This window comes from Numida meleagris, chromosome 5 (assembly GCF_002078875.1).
Source record: "Numida meleagris isolate 19003 breed g44 Domestic line chromosome 5, NumMel1.0, whole genome shotgun sequence".
Classification (NCBI taxonomy): Eukaryota; Metazoa; Chordata; class Aves; order Galliformes; family Numididae; genus Numida; species Numida meleagris.
Window position 1 is genome coordinate 11454836 of NC_034413.1, and position 23029 is coordinate 11477864.

Consider the following 23029-nt stretch of genomic DNA (forward strand, 5'->3'; position numbering starts at 1 on the left):
CTGAATACATTTATGATCTAATCAAAACAATCTGGTGTAAGCAAAGGAATCACAGCAACGAAGGATGTCTTTGGAGAGGTGAAGTGGATATAAGAGAACTGACAAGAGAACTTGAACTGTTGAAGTATACAGTGAAGTCTGAGGCAATTAGAGGTCATGTTCTTTATTTTTATATTTTAGGTCACGTTCAGTTGGACTACACCTTACTTGCATTTAGTTTCTTGGGCCCATATCTAGCCAGTTACTCTTCATTTCCAGACTTTGTTCTTTCAGTATGGTAAGAGTAAAAAAACTATCTAATACCATTTGCATTTAATAATATTTTTGTATTTTGTATGTGTTCTCTTAGCATAAATTAAAGTAACAAATTTGAAAGATAAACTTTCTGCTTTCATCTTTTTTCCTTTCTTTTTTTTCTTTTCTTTCTTCTGACAATCATTGTTTGCAAACTTCTGCCACATTTGCTGTTTTTTTTTTTCTGGTACTAGTAGCCACTGGTCAGAATGACTGTTACTTTGCCATAGCAGTCTTCTAGTTTCTTAAAAATGTGTTTTTGAGTACTTTTGAAGTCTTTAGCACCAGTTAATTATCTGTTCACCCTTGGTAGCTGAGTACCATGCTATTTGTGAAAGAAAGTTGCCAGTTAAAAACAGGAAAAGAGTTCTAAAGCTGATTTCTGCTTTTTTTTTTGTTCCATTCAGTATTCTTCTTAATTACTTGTAATTACTTAGTTCTGTCTTATAGTTGTGCTCAGTGATTACACTGCTGTGTGCCACTGGGTTAGATCATTATTTTTATTGTTGCCATGAAAGGAAATATGATATGGTTGAGATAGAGAAAATAATTGTTTTTTTTAATTGTTCTGTAAACAGTTGCCTCCATGGCCAGCAAGCTTCCATTTACCATTTTGTCTGAGCACTTTTTCAAAACAAATGGGGAGAGTAGAGTAGGAGGAAGTCAATCAAAGACAAGCAAAAAGTACTCTGTAACATCAATGCAATGGTGATCCTTTTATTTTTTGTACAACAACCAGAGAAAAAGCAGAAATTCCTGTAACTTCAGAACGTTAGTTAGCAGTGGTAGCTACTGCTACTGATGTCTCCTCCTTATCCCTTACAAGGAATAATGTTTGCTATGAACTCTGTTCATACAGAGTACATCTGGAAAGGCATCTGTGTTTATATCACAGTAGAAACCAAGAGAGAGACTCTGCCCTGAAAAGTCTGCGTGTTAGTCACTCACAGAAATAATATGTATGGCTCAATGTATTCATTGCGTGCACTTAAACAAAAATCCACTATCTTGAAAGACTACTCTAGATTACCCCTAAAATGGAAACAGCTAGAAGTTTTTAAATGCTTTAAAATAGAGCAGTTTCCAAGACCAATTTCAACATTTTTGAATCAGATCAAATTTGGCTCTCAGCATCTAGTTGTCGTAAGAGAACCATCCTCAGTTCCAGTCAAAAAGAATAATAAAATAGAATCACCTTACAATAGTAAACTTTGAATTTATAACTTCAACAGAGTTGTGTGAATTTGCTATGAGATCAGGACCTTACTTTTTGCAGTTAGATCATGTTATGCATTCATCACAGATATTGTACTGATGAAAGAAATCACTGTTTAGCATCATTAATTGTGATTGCACAAGTCATGTATTTTGAGCATATAGTTTAGAATAAGAGGTAAAAGTATGCTCTGAAAATTAACTCAGTTTCAAAACAGGGAGAGCTTATGGATAACTAAAAGCAGCCTTTTGTGTGTGATTTAATCTCTAGATCTTTATTTTTTTCTGTTTGAAGGAGAGGCTCAATGCCAGATTCATTTTTAGATACATGTGCTATATTTTTTTGGATCTTAATAAATGATCTGCTCTAAGAACAGTGGCACTATCTGCTAGACATGAGATAAAAGCATACTGACATCTTCAGAGAGAGCTCTACCCTGTTTCTTTTACAGTCAGAGCTGCAGCTTATAGCTTTCTGTTAAATTAATGAATTAGTGCTTATGTGTGAAAACTACTAATTTTTTCCATATACTATCAATTTTATTCTTTCTTTGCATCCTAATCGGCATCTAAGAGTAAATTTCTTAGAAACCAGAACAAGAGGATTATACTAAATCCATTTACAGCACTGAGTGCATTTTAGTTTTCTTCATCTCAGCAGTAATTACAAATACAAAAGCTATAAATGTTATTTAGATTAACAGTCAGATATGTTGCCTAAGATAATAAGAAACAGTTCTAATGATTTTCTTCAAATTATGTTAATCAGTTCTTGGACAGCACCTAAAAATGCAAATGAAGTCAAGAATTAATCTGGATAATGGAAGAATATGCAAATTAGAGCATGAGACTATAAAATAGGCTGGAGCGGACAAAAGAAAAGTCAGTGGAAAGCATATTCCCAGGGTAGCGTCAGCTAACGTGTAACGTCCCATAGAAACGCTGCACTGTTTTCCTCTCTGGTTAGTTAGGGCTGCTATAGCTTGTGTGCAGCATTCACAATACAATTAGGATACAACCCAGATAATTCAGTTAGATAATCAAAGGCTGACTGAGTTTCCTAATTGTAATAATTGTAATACCTTCCATCTGCAAGCATTATAATAATTACTTTACAGATTGGAAAGGCAAGACCGAGGTCTTGGGTGCTGAAGAGTTTCTTGTCCACTCAGTGACAGAATTAGGAGGAAAATGCATGTCTCCTGTTTCTTGTTCTTTTCACAAAAGTAATTGCTTGGTAATGTTTCTAAAATGCCTGTTTTCATAATTATTTTACTATACAATCTCTTTGTAGCAGTACTAATTTTATGTGTGGCTAATTAACCACATCCTTCTAGTTCTCAGGAGAACCTGGCTTCTTTGACAGCATTATTTGGTTTTTTTTGTCAGTGATGATGTGTTTGTTTGCCTACCTTGATCTTGAATGTGTCAGAATCACATCCATAGATTTGTCTTCAATGTTTTTGGGTTTTTTTAGTGAATTTGATTTTTCTTTTACTTTCCTTAATGAAGGAACTGGCAAGAAAATATCCTCCTGTGCAGTGTGTCTCAACCGGGGGTAGCAGCGACCTCCTTAAGTTTTAATCCCATGAACTGGCAACAGCTATGTTTTGTTACTGAGAGCTCCGTTACTATCTGGTGTATAGAAGTAAATCATGACGAGCATTATCTTATAGGAAAGTAAGTAGAGCACCTTTCAAGTTAAAAGAAAATTTTGGTAGTATATTATAATGACTAAGACTAGCAACCTGTATCTGCGAAAAACTTAATCCAGTTTAGTCTGCCTAGCAATTATAATCAGTAACTGTTGAATCAGAAGCAGTATGAATCTGTCTAGTCAATCAGATGAATATATGATTTCATTTCTTAGGGCTCACATGTCCCAGTTATGCACAGAATTGAAAATAATATTAATTAGCATTTTTGGTAGCTGTCTCTATTAAGAGCTGTCCAATTGCATTAATGCAGTGCCTAGATTGCCCTCCCGTTCCTGTAAGTGGTAATGTTGAGTACTGAGTGGGAATGTGCATTGCTTTTGTGGCTATGGAGCTGCCAAATATGGATCAAGTTGTTTCCTAGTAAGTGTAGTTAAGCAATATGTAGTTGTAGTCACAGATTGTACCAAAAGCAGCATACATTTTCTGTGTAATTTCCAGCTTGTGTGGCCAATTTACAGATACAGAGGGGGTGGCCCTGTCAATGCAGTTCACTGAGTACAGCAAATCTAGATGTATGCTAAAATCTTCTTTGAGGCCGTTATAAGAACAGATGACTAATATGCATTGTTCAAGATGGAAGCCTCAAAGCATAACATGTATACTGTTGCAGTGGCAGCTCTTCCACCGTTCACAACAGTCTATTTAATCTCATTAACTTTGACTATAACCAATATATTACCACTGACATGTTTATGCCAGTAAAAGTATAGACGAGGCCTTAATTTGAGATCTCAAAATGGATTTTTTAATGCCTTTTGTCATTATAGATTACACACATGAAAATACCTGTATGCTCATTTTTCTACCCTTTTTATTCCATTGAGTAGAAGTTAAGGCTCCACTGAGAATTGTTTATTTCACATAACACAATTACCAAATCGTAAATGAGGATAGTTTGTAAATTACAGCATTCTCATTTCCTGCTCATATGCTGATTATCAGAATGTAACAGGGAAATACTGCTATTACTTTTTTTCATCCCAACTAAACTTTCTCCAAATAAACATTAAGCTTGAATCCTCATAGCTTGTGCAAGTTAGGCGTGTGACATTGTTAATCCTACTTAATAAGGAAACAGCAAGAATGGGTAGTTATTTGTCTAAGGTGATAAGAAAAGACAGAGAGCTGGAGCGTGGCAGTCCAGCTAGGAACCTCTTTTCTAGTAAAATTACGATTACCTTATAGTGAAATGATATGTTTCATGTAAAATTATTCTGTACAACAGTTTTCCATTACTGTTGCTGAAGTAAAGCCCGTTAACTGTGTTGGTGTCTCATTTCGAAAACATGTTTCCCGGTTTTGTATCAACATATACTATTTGTAATATTTCTCCTCAGACAGTGTCTCTTGCTTTTTTTACAGCCCTGTGAAACTCCCTGATGGGCAAGGTTCTCTGGATCATCATAAGGATTTGTTTTTCCCGTATTCTTGTGATGAAGATCCCTACCATGGCCCTATTATGCCAGTTTCAGCCATTGCTGGACTGGTAGGAGATGAAGCAGAAATATTTGTGGTAGCTACTCATTTTATCCATTTATTATTCCAAGTCATTATACTTTTTATGCATTTATGATATTATGATGTTAACAAATTAATAATCCTAACATCTGTTAAACAGGTACAACCTAGAAAATAAATTTTTTGTATTAATTATGTTTCTGGAATCCATTTTGACAGGAGATTTACAAGGCATGCTACTACTGCACAGTACAGTAAAATGCAGAGATTTCTGACACATGTCCTGGTGTAGTAATATATCTGTGCAGTGGAGGTACTAATCTCTATCCCAGGAACATTAACAGCACTCCAGCATTTAACCACGCCCAAGCTAATGAGAGCTGCTTAAACCTTGAAAACCTTGAAAGCCATGCCAAATGATAATAACCTTCAGGTATCTTTACCTCCATTTGGAGTTTGTTCTCTTCTTGACTCTGAAAGTGTCTCAAGCAATGAAAACACTGAAGGCTTTATTCCAAACAGCAGCCTCTGCTTTTGAAATACATTCCCGTATCACTGATGGTGCTGGATCCAGCCATTTTCTGTGTTTGTATTTGATCACTTACTTGCTAGCCTCCCTAGATATATGAAGTGTTACAAAAGAGTTGTTGCTTTGTTTGAAATTTACTGTCACCTGACTGCTAACTAGAAGCAGCTGACAGTGTGAAAACATTTAATTTGCAAATCTGGGATTCCCTTCTAAGATTAAGAACATCATTTTCTATTTGATGCCTTGTGCACCAAAACTGCTGTACATTAGATTATAGTAGCATTATATTATGTCTTTTTGCTGGAGAAATATGAGTTCTATATTATCAGATCAATATACCACAGGTTTGTGCAATAAACTTTTATTATAAAGCAGAATGCAAAAAAAAAAAGTGAAAATGGGAAATTATTTTTCCTTACCTCATCCTCTTTTACATGGCATTTGCAGAGGTTAACTGTGACTACAGATGTCCTTGGTTTCCAGGCAATCAATAACTACAAACATCCTCTACTGATTTTGATTACACGTGAGCTACTTATATTTCAAATCACTTAGAACATGGAAAATAAAGATGAAATATGTTCATAAGGATCATTGCCTTTTTTCTACCTTACTGCTTCGTGTAATATGTGCAGCTCCTGAACTGCAAAAAATGCTTTGTTCTTTAGCCTGTAGCGTGAGCTATGAGAGGGGAAAAAGAAACACTATATTAGGTCTGTAAGGATTAAAAGAATTTGTTTGTCCTTGTATGCATACTATTGCATTCATCAAGATCAAATACTCCTCTGTGGAATGCTGCAGACACAGTTCTAAGATTTCAGCAGAATCATATAAAGAATTAAGACCTTCTTGTGGTTTCCATCACCAAACAAATCCCTTTTATTTCCAGCTCTGTTTTGGAATTTATCACAGTCACTGATAAACTTTTATTTCCTTAGAACTGAGCATTCTCTGTATAGTCAGGATTCCAGATTTCTGTGAGAATTTTCTGCCTTTGAAATGTAGATTTGTGCCATATTTATGATTTGTTCCTTGCGAGTTCTTGTGCTTGAACTTGTGTATCTATGTTGAGAGCTTTCTCACATGGAAAAAAAGGTGCTTTCAACCATACTAGGTACCCTTGTGGGGTCTTTGCGTTCCCAACTGCCTCCAGAAGAATCTAGGTTTCTTGTTACCAGCTTCAATATTATTATCTTCTCCTTGTATACAGAAATATTTGTGAAGTAAGAGCAGGTTGATCTAATTCTACTAGTTTTTGACCAAGATTTCCTTTTCTTTTGAATTAGGTGGTATATAGTTTGGTATTTATTTACTGTCCAGACACCCTAGGTAGATGGGTATATTTTGGTTGTGAAATATTAACAAAGTTATGAACATAAGATATTTTGGAATCATTTTTCAGAAATATGAACTTGTCCTTTTTGTTGTGGTGGTGGTATATTGTTTCCTGTGTGTTGAATTGTGGAGCGCTGCATTCTTCCAGAAGTAGCACCAGGAGGCAATGAGACTCAGAAGCACTGATTCAATTTCTGCTATGTTTTCACCTTGCTCCAGACTAAATATGGTTTTACCAAGATCCTTATATTGAAAAGTAACTAATGCAGCAACATTCAGTGAGACTGAAATTACTGAATTTGCTGAGTTCTTCAGATATCCAGATATCTTCAGACTACAGTTTCTGTAATGGACCTATCTATAGAAAGTAGAGGTGCCATAACTACCATTTCTCACTGTCTTTATAAATTGACAGGCTCCTGCTGCAATTGCTTGAATGGGTACTAGAACTGTTGATCTTCTACAAATGTCCATGAGCACTTGTCTGACTCTGGTCTAAAATCTGCATCTCAACATTTGTTCATACCTTGGAGTTACTGTCCTCACTATCGTTATGTTTACTTTTTTTAATTAATAAGAGAAAGCATGCTCCTCCTGGAAGTGGTTAATGAGGTGCTTTCAGTTTAGTGCAGTGGGAACAGTGTCATAGCTTGATGAACCTCTCCCATTTCCCACAGAATTCAACGGAAGAATTTTTCTTTATAACTGAATCCAAGGCAGGTGAAGTCAAGGTTTGTCATGTTGCTATAAGCATCAAAAGTGGAGAACCATTTATTTACACTAATAAGTAGAGGGATTACTCTCAACTCATAGTCCATTGTTCCTTGGAGGCAGTAGCACACTCCTAAGCAATGTGTGACAGTCATGTAAGAAAAGCAAGTCTGCTGCAAGTGCGTTTGTTTGCTTCTTTGTTAGGGGTCCATGCTCTGGAACAAGATACTGAGGCTAAGTGTGTACCAGAGTGTAACCACATTGGGGCAGCAGAGTGAAAGGATTTGAAACGTCCGAAAGATTTCAATCCTTTTTTCTTCCATCATACTGTTTTACTTGTGTTTTGGTATTTCTAACAGTTATGACCTGAGTTTTATGAATTTACTTTCCAATGACCAGCCCACTTGAATCCCCAGTAAGAATGCTATTCCATTGTTTTATTATAATTCCTTTTTTTGACAAAGATTTTTTTTCTCTGAAGAGCTGCTTCTCTCTAGAGAGAGAAGTTCAGCAAAACACTGCATTATTATTATGCACCACTGTGTCATTGCACAGTTGAAGAATCAATCTCATTTTGAATTTACATAATCTCACCATAGGATTAACATATTTGACCTAGTTAGTGTGAAGGCAATCATGACAGCAGGTATAAAGGAACATGACAGAAGTTGTCTTCGCAGAGGAAGCTTCTGATTCATGGTAGTTCAGTTACATCTTGCTAAAGATTTGTGCTGTTCAAGCCTTGTAAAATCAAGGAAAATGCCTATATTAAATGTTTCTCTGAGTGATGAATAGTCCCATCCTGCTACAGATTTATTAGTTTGTCCTATTTTATTATTCAAAATGCTTTGTAGACATAAATAAAGAGTGAGTTACCTATCCAGAATGATAAAGCAAGTCCTTGGCAGGTTTTACTAATGAAATCTAGATACCTGTGAATCCCTGTCCTTTGCTTTCATCACAAACACATCCATATTTTCTTTTTTTATAGAACCTTTAGTGAGACAAAAAGAGAATTTATAGAATTCTGGACTCTTCTTTTATTTTATCCATCATGTTCAGTATGTGTTCCACTTCTCCACTTCTGCTCTTTGAATCTTTTATTTTGAATGTTCTCACAAGGTATATTTGCTTTTTTTTTTCTTTTCACTGAATCTGCTTCAATGTGGTTCCTTCTATCATGGTATTTATATAACTCCTCTTACTATTGTATCTGAACAGGCCACAGTCTTTAATAACATTTGGTGGAGAGGTACTGTTGTTCGCATTTTATGGATGGCAGATTTATGAATTTTATTTTAGAGAAATGAAATTTCAGGTATATGGTAGTCTATGGCAGGGATATTTCTAGAACTAATTTATAGATGACACAAAGATTAACAGAGCTGTTTTTCAGACTGATTTGGTTATATGATAAGCTATTCAAACACAGTGCATTATAATTCTACCAAGAATGCAGTATCACAGAATGAAGAAAAAAACAGGATATATCTGCGAAATCAAAGACTCTTCTGAAAAGCAGTTCGAAAGACATTTGGCAGGGTGTGGTCATAGTGGGTAACCAATTAAATTTGGACTCCTAGTGCTATTCTGGTGTAAAAAAGAAAAAAAAAAAGAAAAGAAAACAACAACAAAAAAGAACCCAGCAATCTAGGAGCTCACTGTGTTGAATTTTTTCATAATTTTATCATTAAAAAATAGGGAGATTACCTAGTTATGGTGGGTCAATATCTTTGTTAGAGTAGAGAATATACTAGAGAGATTTCCAAGCCAGAAGGCAAAAGTGCCAGATAATAAATTAAAAAAAAATTATAACAGATACCACTTTTAATGAGAATATAATTCATCATTTACACAAGCTTCTAGAGAGGGATGTGAGTTCTAAACCTCTGCCACCAGACACTGGTTTTTCTGGAAGGCGTTCATGTTTCTCAAGTTTCTAGTCTCAGCCGAAGGATGATGGAATAAAAAAAAAGTCAAACACTAGGAGATAGTTTCTTGGCCTTGAAATGTGCATAACTATACAGATATTTGCCAATTGTTAATCACACTTGTTTATTTTTGTGCTGAAGCCTAGAACTGATATTAAGCCTTCATTGCATCCTACTGCCCACTGCTGGACTGCAACCTCTGACGTTTACCTGGGCTGTAAAGAAGGTTATATTTTGGCAATTGATACTAAGAAATGCAGTGCTTCAATTATTCAACAAAAACCTCTATCTGGTAAGATATAACTGTGTTGTGTGTTTTATTCATGTAGGGAGGAATACAGATAGGACAGCGAAGGCTTTTTTGGCTTTCTTCTGTTGTGTAACCTACAGAAGTTGTAAAGCTGAATTGTAGAGCCGTATGAAAACCACTATTCTTATTAATAAAGTTAACATTTCAGGATTTCTGTTGAAGTCTTTAGCATCCTTTAATTGGCAGTCATTTTTCTCAGGCAAAAAAAAAAAAAGAAAAAAGCTCTAAATACATTAAAACCATTTGATAAAATGAACAATAATTTCAAGAACCTGTATCTTATTAACAGCCCTATTAGATAAACACTATACTACTAATATAACAACTACGCGTGATCCTTTTACTGCTGGTTGAGTGCAATAATTTATTTGATCTTGCATGACGTATTTTGGGTTCTCCTCATATGCTATGTTAGATAACGTTACAACGCATCTTTGAAGACTCATGTTTAGCATGATGTTGATTAACAGCACAACTGAATTTAATATAAAGTTTCTTAATATAATTCTTTAAGATGAGCTGTTATATAAACAATTTTCTAATGAAAAGAAGGCTGTATTTACAGTAAGGCTACTGTAGAAGGTGTGAACCACAGAGAGTGAGCAGAATATGCCTCTGGCTTAAAACAAAGCATTTCACTTTTAAATTATTCTAGAATGCATGGTGCATGTGTCTCAGATTGATTGCAACTTGCTGAGGTAATTTGTCTCCCCATTGTGTATTCCCATCTGTCTTTTTTTTCATGGAGGCCTTTGGCATGCCGGTGAGTGAGCTTTTCTGGCAGCAGCAGCTCATTCCACACTTTTTTCTGGGAACCCTGAGGTCTCACCCCAGCTCCTTGCCATATGGTACTAATTTATGTTCATACAGAGGGTTTCCAGAATGGAGAACAGTTAGATGTGGCCAGCACAAACAGTTCTGGCAATGGCAACCTATACACTGTCATCCTTTGCAGAGATGGAAGATGTCAGTCCTACTGTGTACATGCAGTTCAGTGGTTCAGTCAGGTGGTAAAAGGAGTAGTAGAATGTGCTTCTTCTCAGACTAAAAGTGGGTGATATGATATTGCACACCAACATAGAACTTTTTCTCTAATCAACACTGAGTTAGAGTTAATAGGGTGACATTATTTTTGATTTCTTCTTTTGCCTTTTAAAGCATTATTAAGCTGCAGCAAGCATCCCTGGCTTTCCCAAAGTACTGTGTCTCTGTTCAGTAAAGAAATGCTGCTCTTAAAAAAAAAATCCAGGATTATTTTTCTACTTTTGAAATTAACAGTTGTAGGTTTATCAAATCAAGAGTTGAAAACCATCAACAAGTAAAGCTGAGGTGTGACTAGAAATTTTTTTGCCCATTCAGTAGAAAACAGCAAGAATATTTGCCATCTGGGCTTTATTTGGCCTGTACATTCTTCCTTGTGTTCTGTCCTAAAACTGTAACAGAAATGTCTGTAATCATATTGTATTGAAGCTTCTACACAATTTAAAACACTTAAATGTTTCAATTTAGCAGAATACTTAAGTGCATGTCCAACTTAAAGCACTTCTTTTTACAACTGTCAACTGAACTACAGAAAGGTGGGTCAACAGTTGAACTAGATGATCTTGGTGGTCTTCTCCAAACTTAATGATTCTGCAAGTGTATGAAAGAGTTTGCCTGCTCAGCTGCACAAATGACAGAAAGGATTAATACTGGGAAGGAGCACACATTTTTATTCCAGTATACTAAACCCAGTTTTTTGTTCAGTAGACAAGAATGCAACTGATATTTAGTGCAGTATTGACATTCTAACAAGGTTAATGATATAAATTGTTGTCTTTTGTGCAGAACACATGCGTAAAGTATTGGACACGTTGGATTATGTTCGTAGAGAAGTACAGAAAAAGAAAGGTATTTCTATATTCCACTTAAGCTAGTAGATTTTTAGGCAGCATCAGTAATGGCTGAGATTAATAGTATGTGAGCACAGTTGGAATTTTCTGCTTAGATGAGCTCAGATCACACTGGCCTCTACAGATTTATGGCAATCATTTTTTATGTGTATCTGATAAATAACTAATGAGCTTTCTGCTAATAGCCAAATGAATAGCCTCAGGAAAAACATAGGCAGTGAAATAATTTCTGTTCATTCTAATTTAGATTGGAATAAATGATGTTAGAGTAATTTCCCTATTGCTTAATTTTAGTACCTTTGTTTTTTTTTTTAAGAACTGTAAGAATTTGTAATTTAGTTGAGTTAGGGTTGTTTCAAACACTTTGTTTTGAGTTCCATAGTACATTATAGAGGAGGTTCAGCACAAGGCCACAAAGATCAGTGCAGAGTTTGAATGCATGACATATAAAGATGGGCAGAAAGACCTACATTCATCGGGAAGGAAAAGGGGGATTTTACTGTTTTTTCAGCTACCCATTGAAAGGTAACAGAGAATATGGAACCAGACAGGTAAAGGATATAGTTGACACCAGCAAAATTTCTGGGTAGAGGATAAGAGGGTAGAGGTAAAGGAAAAAAATAATTAAACTGAAAGTAGTCAGACATTTGGACAGGTTGCCTGAAGAAAGCATGGAATTTCTATTCTTGGTGATCAGACATCAGCTCGATATTACTCTGAACAACATGCTCTAACTTTGAAGTTGTGTCTCATTTGAGCGGGCACTGTGCTGAATGGGAAGGTGGGTGGATCAGAGGACTTCTAAGGTCTGTTCCAGCCTAAATGACTATATGATTCTGTTATTGACAAACTTAGTATATTGATCTTTGTCGCTATTCTGCAGCATTTACGGTACCAAATGATTTCTCCAATCAGTGTCTAGTTCATCAGGCCACAGTAGTATTGTCACTTCAAATTATGTATACCAGCCTTCTCTTTTATTATCACTGCAAAAAGCCCAAGAATTATGTAGACAATAGAATATTTTTACTGTCAAATAATCAATTCTCCTAGATTTAAAGCTGAGATACATTATTGCAATAAATTAAACTTCATATTTTGTGTTGGTCTTCTACTCTCAGGTGGCAAATCAAAGGCTCTGCAAAGAACAGTTGTGTTTACCATGGCATTTTGTAATGAGGGACTGTACACAGCTGGAACTGTAAGGCATCCTTCGTGATCTTTACTTATTAATACAGTGTCAAAGAATATTTATATTGAATACGTTTACAGAGTTCTCTTCAAAGACGGGAGCTAGAAAAAGTGGAGGGTTGCAAAGCTGTAACAGTTCTCTCAGACATTGTGTGTTCTTTTTTAAGGCTTGAGACAAGAAATCAGAAGGGGGCAGGGTGGGAAGAGATTGCATTTTTGAAGTCAAAGAAGTGACAAAAGAGGATAACCTATTTTTAACAAAGGGCAGTGCTGTAAAGGAATGGAAAAGAAAGATGGACATAAAACAGGAAAGTAGAGAAAATGGCCAGGAGAATAGCCTATTTATTTTGTGCAAGATCTACCTCACCTTTTAATCCAAACTCATAATGGCATTGTTCATTACTGCTTAGGAGTAATACAATTCTTGTACTGTCTCAAAAAAAAAAAAACAACCAAACAATGTGAAATCTTAAGTATTAACTGATGAGTCTATTCTTAACTTTTACTTAGACTTATATTAAGGATCACCTCAGTGGATTTTCAGTGGATTTGTTATTCAAAGTAAGAGTCCTCTGAGTGCAGACAGGCTAAAGGCAAACCAGATTGTTAGAGATGGTATACAGTTGCAAACTGTTATTTTAGAGGTTTTCAGAAGTTCTTGCTGTTAAATTTGCCACTTTGAACAAATGCGGATTTATACTTTTCTGCACAGGAGGGCGTTGTATACTTTTATCACATCAGTGGTCTCCAGTATGAGATGAAAATCTGCACTGACGTCTCAGAACCCATATCCACCCTCATATTCTCTCCTGATTACACAATACTTCTGATTGTTACTGATCAGGTATAGTATTTGAGATACTAGCAGAATGTATGGGATGTTCCTGTGATGCTACTGCTAACATGATTATGTGTGAATCTGTGAAACTTTCATAATGCTATCCCACAAATCAAAAAATTTATACCAGCAGTATAGTCCATGCAGTGTTTCTAACAAAAGATTGGAAAGACTTTTAATGAAGCACAGAACAATTGCCTTCTACAGATGGTGGATTGTAGTTGTTTCTTGTAGTAAGATGAAATATGATGTTTTAAATCATTTTATTAAAGAAATTTTGAAAAAAAAAAATCTAGAAAATCTGACTAGCTGGATGACTATCAAATGATCTTCAGCAAGTATAGGTTAATAAAATCAGTAAAAGTCAGCCGAACTCTACTGAACACTGTTAAACTAAGTTTAGAAACAAATAAAAACCTTTAAAGAATGAAGCTCAGGAAAAAGGGTATTTTTGCTGAAGTGTTTGAAAGCATTTAATGAAACGTTTCACAGCCCTGTGATGGATTAGTACTTTTTATTTGTCAGGGCTCAATCTATACTTACGAACCTGCCCACCGTGGAGAAGCTGTCAAACTCTTGAATGCATTCAGTAGTTATTTGCTGGCAGCAGATTTTCTTACTCCAGGGGACAAGTACTGTGTGGTAAGAAAAGGCATTTTTTTAATATATATAATAGAGTGGGTTTTTTTAGGTAACCAGTGTATTGCTAAGGCACAAAACCAACAGGCTTACAGAGACTGGGACTGTCTTGATTTTTCTTACGGTGGTATAAATACCTATTAAAAGAAGTAAATGGCGTTCATTCAGGTATGGCCTATAAAAAGGTCAGAACTTTCCCTACAATGTAGGGTAGATACAGATTGCTGAAATGTCATACTGTTTCTGCTGTTCATTTGTGTGACTCACAATTTGTCTTGAACACAGATGTGCAGAAAGTGAATTCAATTTAAGGAACAGATTTTGGAACAAAGAGTTTTCTACTGATCTTTTCAGCCCTCAGCACAAATTGGAACAGAAAGAGATGCCAGTCCTGGGTCCAGAGACAAAGAAGGCCTTACTCCTCGATCTGTCCATTCTGAAAAACTCCTTGCTTTCATTCTGTCCTTGACTCCTGCAAGACATATGTTTAAGTCAGAAAGTCTGATACGTCCCCAGGCCATGAATTCTTCATGTAGGCTGTGTGGGAACACTGGAGCCTTCAGTTTGTTGAATCTGTTTGTTTATTAGCCCAGGAATAAGTAAGCCTCAGAATAAGTAATGTGAGGATTGATTGGCCTCTAGCAACACTTCACTGTGAAATTTTAAAATTGTCTGGATACAAGCAGATCAAGCACAATTATGCATCTTCTTTTATGCACCTCTCCTTTGGGACTTTCCTATGGAAAGAAAATTCTAAGTATTTTTTTTTACTGCTGACTGAATGCTGGGAGTACTGACATTGATCAAGGCTACATTTTGCCCTACATTGTCTTATTCTGCTTAAAGACCATTCCTATAGTTGCAGCAGTTCACAAAAAGTATTAAACATTTTCTTTGTTCTTGCAGCAGCTGTACTTACAGTAAAAGCAAGATCATTCCAACCAAAAATAGGAACTCTTGATCTGCTACACTCAGACATTAGCTAAATTTATATTCTATAGACAATCATGAGCTACATCTAGATAATTTGGTTATTCCACCCTGCTCTGATTATGTTTTTCTCTCTTCAAGTCTGTAACAATTTCAGGTGAAGTACAAGTTTGGCTCCTGGAAAATGGGACTTGCCTCAGCACGCTAAACCTTGATATTGAGGTACACTCATAACTAGGCACTTATGTTGTAAGAAATACTTAAATTTTTCATTTTTAATATTTTTGTTTTATAGCAAAATATTCCACAAAATCGGATCAGCCAATTTTGAGAAAAGCTAAGTAGTATCTTTGAATAACAAGTAAAAGAGATTTTAGAAAGATTATATTTTCAGAATGTTTCCTGGAACTAGTAACAAATTTAACTCAGGAAGAAAGCAGAGAAAGCATTTCAACCTAATGTCCTAGTGATCTGTCTCTAAGCATATATTTGTAAATAATTGTATGGTATTACTTTATTAAATTTATATTTTTGATGTGTGTCAGAATTGTCAGAAAATGTTTCAAGTGTATGAAAACTAAATTTCTTGACTGATCTAACAAACAGGTTTTAGGAAATTGATTGATTTCAAGCTGTTAGTGTTTTGTCCTAATTTAAGAAATATTCAAGTACTGAAAAAGCCTATGGATTTTTTTTTTTTTTTTTTTTTGTGGAACAGGTAATTATACTTCGATAAGTAGAAATAGAGCACAAGGAAAAATGCTTACGATGTCTATTAAAATCCTGCTTTATAAAAAATAATGATAAAAAAAGATTTGTAGATAAATCACATTGATTTTCTTCTCCAAATTTTAGGGGATAAATACTAAAAGAATACTAAATAATGTAAATACTAAAAGAAGTTGCATGGTGATGTATAGCATAATGTCAGTAAAATGATACGGAGTAGTTAAGTATCTTTTATTTCTTAATTAGGCAACTGCTATGGCTTGCTGTCCCTCTTCAAACGGCGTTGCTGTAGGAACGCAAGGGGGTCAGATCTATTTTATTGACATTACCAAAGCTGAAGCTCCACGAGTTGTTCACAGAATTTTTCTTTCCGAATTTCCAGTACTGTCTTTGCAGTAAGTATGCAATAACAATAGCAGAAACGGTGTGAAATTGTTGCTTGAATAGTGCAGTTAGTTGAACAAAAATGTTGAAATTTCTATTCCAAAAGTGTCTAAAAATTACTTACAAAAGTACTAGTACTGGGATTTAGATGAAAAAAATAGAATAAGACTGTATTTTTAAGAAAAGTTAAGGGAGCACTAAATACGGTGATGCATAAGATCCTTCCGGACAGATCACCATATGGAGTAATTATATGCAATGTCATGTATCTGGACTTAGAGAGTGTTTTCTCAATGAATAAAAATTCCAGGTCTCGTGAAGCCTTTGACCTTAAGTCTTTGAGTCTTCCCTTCTTATATGGTGGCTCCTTTTGTTACAGTTATTAATAATTCATTGATTCACAGTTTTTGAATTTACCAATTCTCCTATAAAATGCTGTTGTGATCTAAAAGTCTTGCTTTTGTTGTTGTTTTTCAGTAATCAAAATATCTGAGAGTATTTTCATTCTATCTTTAAAAAACTAAAGTGGATTTTGAACTGCTAAACATTCGTATAAATCTGCCTGTTGTTTAGAGAGTCAGATGGAATCTCTTTTCACATTTACCTAACATAAAACACTGGAAATAGATACAGAAAGCAACTTATTAAAAGTGAAATCAATGCAAATACATGTTTATTCAAAATAATATGAAAATCTGTCCCGTAGTTTTATTTAAAATAATTGAACTCAAAAGGAAGTTGTTAAAATAAACTGCCTTAGAGTATTCTTAGCTTTAGGTCAAACACCTGCTCAGTTAGAAAGTGGACTCATAGCAGTGGGATTTATATCAGGCTCCGACCCTGTAAACCTAGAAGCTGAAATTTCAGTTGCATTTATGCCCTCAAGGAAGTCAGCAGCTATGAGGGTGTAATTGTGAACAAAATTTTACTCTCTTATTGACTGTATTGAACTGTTTTTAGAATTTAACATTAAAAACTGGATTTGTACTTGGATTTTTGTTTTAGTTATGATCAGAGTGGCCAGTTCCTCATCATTAGAGCTACAGAAGGATATATCTTTATTCTAGATGCTCGGCCTTCAAAATTATTCCAAGTTCTTGGATATGTAGGTAATACATGTAACAACATTAATTACGTCATGTTTTCACTATTTGTTGTGTTTTAAATATACTTGCCTGTCAGATTAAGCTATCCCCATTCATTCTACTAATGTTTTGGGAGGACTAAAAAAAAATATTTTTTCTATCCATTTCCAAAACAAATTAGGTAATTACATCCTGCTCAATCTCTTAAGATCTCTATGGCCGACAATGTGAAGATGTATTATTATCTGTAGATCATGACATCTGAGTGCAATCTCTTGTTCCAAATGCCCACTTCTAACCTCTTTAACATGGGGACTACTGGAATTGTCAGGTTTGCTGGCTGATACCAAAGAGTTAAAAATGATGGAATTTTAACTCACAACAAAAATTGTTCTGAAATTTGTAAATCTATTTATGTAGTCTCTCAATTCCATTAACACACTTATGACTCACGTCTGCACCCATAGATTGTCATCTTTAATTTAAGTATAAATGACATTATTTTATCATTTTAATAGGTTTGACTTCCAGGATAATACTTGGAAAGATCTTTTGTTAAGCTGTGTTTAGAATTACATTTCCTTAGATAATGTGAATTGCCTGATAACGTTCTCATTTTCTGGAATATTTCTTAGAACCAGACATTTCTCTGCTTTATCAAGTGGTTATCAGCAAATTGCCTCCAACTTGCTAAAATTCAAGCTAGATGTAAACTGAGATTTAAATGTTTAATGTAACCAAAACACTTAGGTGCTCATCAACACTTCTGAAATCAAGTTGTGGCTTGACTGACATTTTAATGCAAATTCAAAATGGTCTAGGTGGGCAGAGCTATATTCTGAACAGAGATCATCTCCGTTTTGTTTCACATAATATCTTAGTAAAAATAGTGTTACCAGGATGTAGTAATTTGCTGGTGCTTCAGTGTTGGCAGGTGAAGTGCTGAGTCTTTCTGTAGTTTCTGACTTCAAGAACAACTTAGTTGAAGTGATGGTGCTTCTTAGTGTAGCAGAGGTCCAACAAACAAAGCTGGAAATTTTTTGCCTGTCATCAGAACTCACAAAAGGTATGAATTGAAATATATACTTTGTGATGCTTTTCTAAGACTAGAATGTATTATTGCCATTCATTACACAAAGTACTATAGCAATCTTAATCTCTTCCTTCATCTCATCTGCACATTCTCTTGCACCACCATTTCTCATATGGCTGACTGTAGACTTGAAGTCAGCTGAGTCATTTCAGCAGAAATAATCAGATATTTTGAGCAAAATGCAAGGAAGGAAGGAGGGAAATATTTCACATGTAAAATCACAAAGCAACCAACTTAGTACTACTACTACTACTATTGTTATTGTTGTTGTTATTATTACTAGCATGTGCGAAATGCCCAAAGTCAACCACAAAGAGGCCTTGTGCTTGCCATTGCCTACATGAAGACTAGTATATCAGATGTTCAAAGTGGAATCAATCCCACCAGCCTCTTCATAGAATTGTAACAGATATATAATAGCTTGTTAGGAAAAGGTTAAAGGTTGATATTTCTCAAAAAATAATTATTCTGTCTTTCTTAAACTTTTCTATACAGAAGCACCAGGCAGAAATTCCACTGTATTTAAAAATATTAACTTGTATTCCAATAAGGAATGTTACAGAGAAACATTCCATGAAAAGCTCTGCACAATGATGAAAAGGGAAGAAATAAAGAGAATTAAGAATGGTGTACTTCAATTCATCTGCTGAAAATCTGGCCATGTGTATCTGCAGTGTGCAATGTGCATATTGAGATATTAAAGTTAGAATACCTACTTGTAATGCGGGGAGTAAAGTGAAGGGAACCTGTTAGTGTTTCACTAAATTGGGTATCCCACACTAAATTTTTAGGTCATGCTTGGTTTTATATGTGCAATTCTCAACTGTACAGTGACTCAGTAATTTTTCTGTACACAGCTATAGTATTATAATACTTTTAAATTAGTCTTTTTTTTTAATGGAAATGGACACAAAATGGACCCAACTGCTGTAAATGATCATAGAACTTGTAATTATGCCTGATATTTTAGGAATGCATTGATTTGGGGCACTTTCTGGAATCAGATGGAAAACTAAATTAGTAGTTGTGAAAGGGCTTAAATGCATTAACTTAAACAAGGTACATAGTAGGCTAATGTTGCACTTGGTGTCCTCATCACACAGCCAGTGCAGGACAGTGCAGTGTCAGTGATAGTCAGTGACATTGTGCAGTTCCATTTTTATGTCTCTTCCAGCCAAGAATTTCCAATCAAGCAATACAGTTTGAGGTTTCAGTGATGTCCCTGTCACATTACAGAAAAAAGTAGCATTAAATCCATTATTTACATCATTCTATTTTTGTATCATTTTACATTAGATGCGACTGGTGACTAGCAAAACTTTTTGTGGAGAAAAATGAACTTTAAGTGAGCCTAATGTCAGCTTTTATCGTCGTTTACATGTAATTTTGAAAAGGTCTTACAATTTACAATCTTTCTTAGAAGTAATTCTCAATAATGTTAGTATTTTCTCTAAATATACATTAGACTAGTTTTTAACCTAATCATAGTCAATTAAATTGGAACATGATTTTTAAAGTTGCTGAGGATCTGCATTTCTTGCATCAGTCTTAATGTCAAATATGTCTTGAAAGCTCAAATTAAACAACCAAAAGAATAAAATGCCCTTTTGAAAGCAATAATGATGTGAGCCTCCTTGCAAATTAATTTGATAGTACTTATTCAGAACTAAGAGGACTCTCTCTGCACATCACTGTAGTGTGCAATGTTTGCACAGCCTACAGAGTTAGTGGTTAAAGCTACAAGTCTTAACTCACATTCTCCTTGAAAACAGATCATGATCACTCTTTGCTTAGACTATTTGCTTTTCATAATGGATAGGTGAAGCACTTGCATTAGTAGTGGTGATGTCTCTTCCTCCTTATTTCTTTTTTTTCAATCTTACAGGTATTGATAAGTATGTTAATGAACAAGGCATGCTAAATGCTAGTGCCATTAAAAAGGAGCAATATGATCTGGAGTACCCTTTGAGTTCAGCAGTTAGACTGGAGGATAACATTGTGTATGGCTACTGTACCTGTGCACCTTTCATCTGTAAATATGATCTCTCTAAGCAGGTAATTCCCTGAAGTTGTTTTACTTTGAGTCATGGTGAAGTACCATCTAAGAAAGGTCATATATGAAGTGAATATAGCAGGATGTTAGCTAAAAAACTTACTCTCTGCTCTTAAAGTATCTACTCCATTGTTAATTGTCAATTTTCAGTGTACTACTTGGAAGCCTGGTATAACAAAGACCTTTATTTTACGAAAGAAAAAGCCAAATTCTGGTATGTAAAACTCACGCAGCTTGCAGGCGTGATAGACAACCCACAAAGCTATCGTTAGTCTCCTCAGAATGGCATGGATATTTCAATTATTCCATCTGCTGCTAACATTTTGTTTGGTTGACAGAATATTTTCAATGATCCACCAGTATTTTTATCAGAAAAGAGGATTCCTAGCAATCAGTTTGGATCAGGATTCATCTGTTTATCACCCAACAGCCGATGGCTGGCATCAGCAGCAAAGGGTGGTGTTTTGTTCATCTACGATACTTCTACTATGGTAGGTGGGCACCTAGGCACAGGCCTTGTTTGGTTTACACTGGAAAGACCTGTGAGAGCTATTTTATTTCACAATAAACTCTTATTCACTTGTATATAAGAAGTTTCAAATTTTTTTTTGTTGAACATGAATCAACACAGCAATCATTTTTATAACGAATGTGAATATGATCACATATACTACTTATTTTCTTCTCTAGTAAGTTTTTGGGTTTAAACATGAGTTTACTACTCTTCTTTATCTCCTACAAAATTCATATACAAGAATTACTCTTATCTCTAGTCAAAAATTATAAACTCATTAACTCTAGTATTGTATGTACTTCATATTGACATTTCAGTTAGACTCTTATCTAAAAATAAAGCAGCATAATTTACAGACATAATTCATTAGAAAGATATATTTGCTGAACTGTTTATGTGACTTTTCTAGGAAATACTTGCTCAAAACCATTGTCATTCACATGAAGGAGGGGGAATCAGATCCGTGGTATTTTCACTAGATGGCAAATTCATCCTGGTTAATGGTGAAAATGATGGTCCCCTGGTGTGTCTGAAATGGAAGTATGTATAAAGTGGCAAAATAATATTGATGATGTGAATTCTGGAATCCGGGCAGACTAATTTTTGCATCTATTTGTGGTTCTAGACTTTGTTTTGGTTAGTCTCAAAATAAGGAGGAGAACTGGATTGAGTTGGGTACAAAAGTCACTCCTTTAAACTGCAGAGGTGGTCTTCCCAACTCATGACATTATGGGGAATGTCTTGCAATTTGGATGTGCTTGCAGTACAAGATATGAGGATCCTCTGGGAAATACACATATTACAGATAGTGGGTTTCTTGTCACTTTCAAATAAGCCACCTGAAAATTTCTACTTCTGTAGAAACTTCATTTAATTCTAGAACACCAACAATATTGAATTGTAAGTAAAAACAATAGACGTGTTTAAAAGAACTTAATAGACATGCTATAGACAATATTTAAAACTTCTTCAGTTCTCATAATAATAAAATTTCACCAAAAATGCATCAATTCCCTTTCTATTTACTAGGAAGATAAAAAAAATTGAAGTTAAGGAAGCTGCTTTTCACTGGGAATTTCTTCTTACAATGCTGAACCGGTCTATTTTGGATGAAAATGATGTTTTACGATGTATGACAGAGTGGCAGTTTGAGTCAGAATCCACATCCGAATCACTTCCAGAAGAGAAATCTAAGGTGTTTTCTTTATTTTGGTGGGAAAAAAACATTTGATCATTATCCTAAAATTTTATATAAGTACTGTCTTTTAAAAAAAAACAACAAAAAAACTCTAATGTTTTTGTGTAAGCAGAAGAATACTCATTGCAGGTTGACTATGGCTAATTTTTAATTTATGAATCAGTATTACCAAGGGAATTCAATAGTTTATGGCAAGATGACATTCATATCTTTGCTTTTACTTGTTTTCTTATCTCCTCCTGTGAAATTATGTCATTCACAGTGTAATGTTACTGCTATACATTGTGAGTTGCTTGTTTGTATGTTTTTCTGTTGAAATGAAGCAGGGCATTGCCTACAGAGTTTAGTACAGTCATTCCATTATAGTCAAAAGTCCTTGCATAATAGCATAGGTTTGCAAGATCAAACCTGAGTGACAGGAAATAAATATATTACTCTCTGGAATTTGGTGGTGATGGTGGTGTTGCTTCTAATGTAAGTGAATTGTTTATTTATTTTTATTTCTTGTTCTCTTTCATTCCCTCTAAGTACTTGAGATGAATGTTTATATCTTTGTTTCCAGAAGCCACCACTTGAACCTTCCAATGCAGCGCTGAGGGAAGATGGAAGTTTGCATTCAGACAATACTAGTGAAGTGTCCTGGTTAGGTCAGAAAACAGAGAAGGTATTTTCATACTGAAGTTTTCAAGAACGAGTAGCCATTTTAAGTGCCGAATTATATACTGTAAATGAATATAGCTTCTAAACATTTTAAGGTATTTTTAAGCCATTTTAAGGCAGGCACCCAGAACAGCAGCAGCTCTAAAGACCAAAGGACCATTTCTACAAATGGAATAAACTTGATAACCAGAAAAGTTGTCTCTCTTTAGAAACTTACAAAGACATTTACTTCTTAATGTGCCAAAATGTTGCATAGAAAATCAGTACCAGAAACCAGGAGGGTGTTCTCTTCTTCTCAGGGGTCATAGTAACAAATTCTACA

General features: G+C 34.9%; 1 protein-coding gene across 3 annotated transcripts in view; it reads left to right on the forward strand.

The window, feature by feature from the left end:
- CFAP43 (cilia and flagella associated protein 43) overlaps positions 1-23029 on the forward strand; it is a 47065-nt gene that overhangs the window by 3137 nt on the left and 20899 nt on the right. For 2 of the 3 annotated variants that reach the window (XM_021398607.1, XM_021398608.1), the window contains exons 3-19: positions 181-277; positions 3022-3189; positions 4590-4740; positions 9333-9483; positions 11329-11391; positions 12515-12594; positions 13297-13428; positions 13948-14064; positions 15133-15213; positions 15967-16115; positions 17110-17213; positions 18115-18255; positions 20168-20337; positions 20674-20826; positions 21259-21389; positions 21879-22044; positions 22610-22711. In XM_021398607.1, the coding sequence (XP_021254282.1) occupies positions 181-277; positions 3022-3189; positions 4590-4740; positions 9333-9483; positions 11329-11391; positions 12515-12594; positions 13297-13428; positions 13948-14064; positions 15133-15213; positions 15967-16115; positions 17110-17213; positions 18115-18255; positions 20168-20337; positions 20674-20826; positions 21259-21389; positions 21879-22044; positions 22610-22711 (2156 nt within the window). The remainder of the gene's footprint in view (positions 1-180; positions 278-3021; positions 3190-4589; positions 4741-9332; positions 9484-11328; positions 11392-12514; positions 12595-13296; positions 13429-13947; positions 14065-15132; positions 15214-15966; positions 16116-17109; positions 17214-18114; positions 18256-20167; positions 20338-20673; positions 20827-21258; positions 21390-21878; positions 22045-22609; positions 22712-23029) is intronic. The other variant, XM_021398609.1, reaches the window with a different exon arrangement.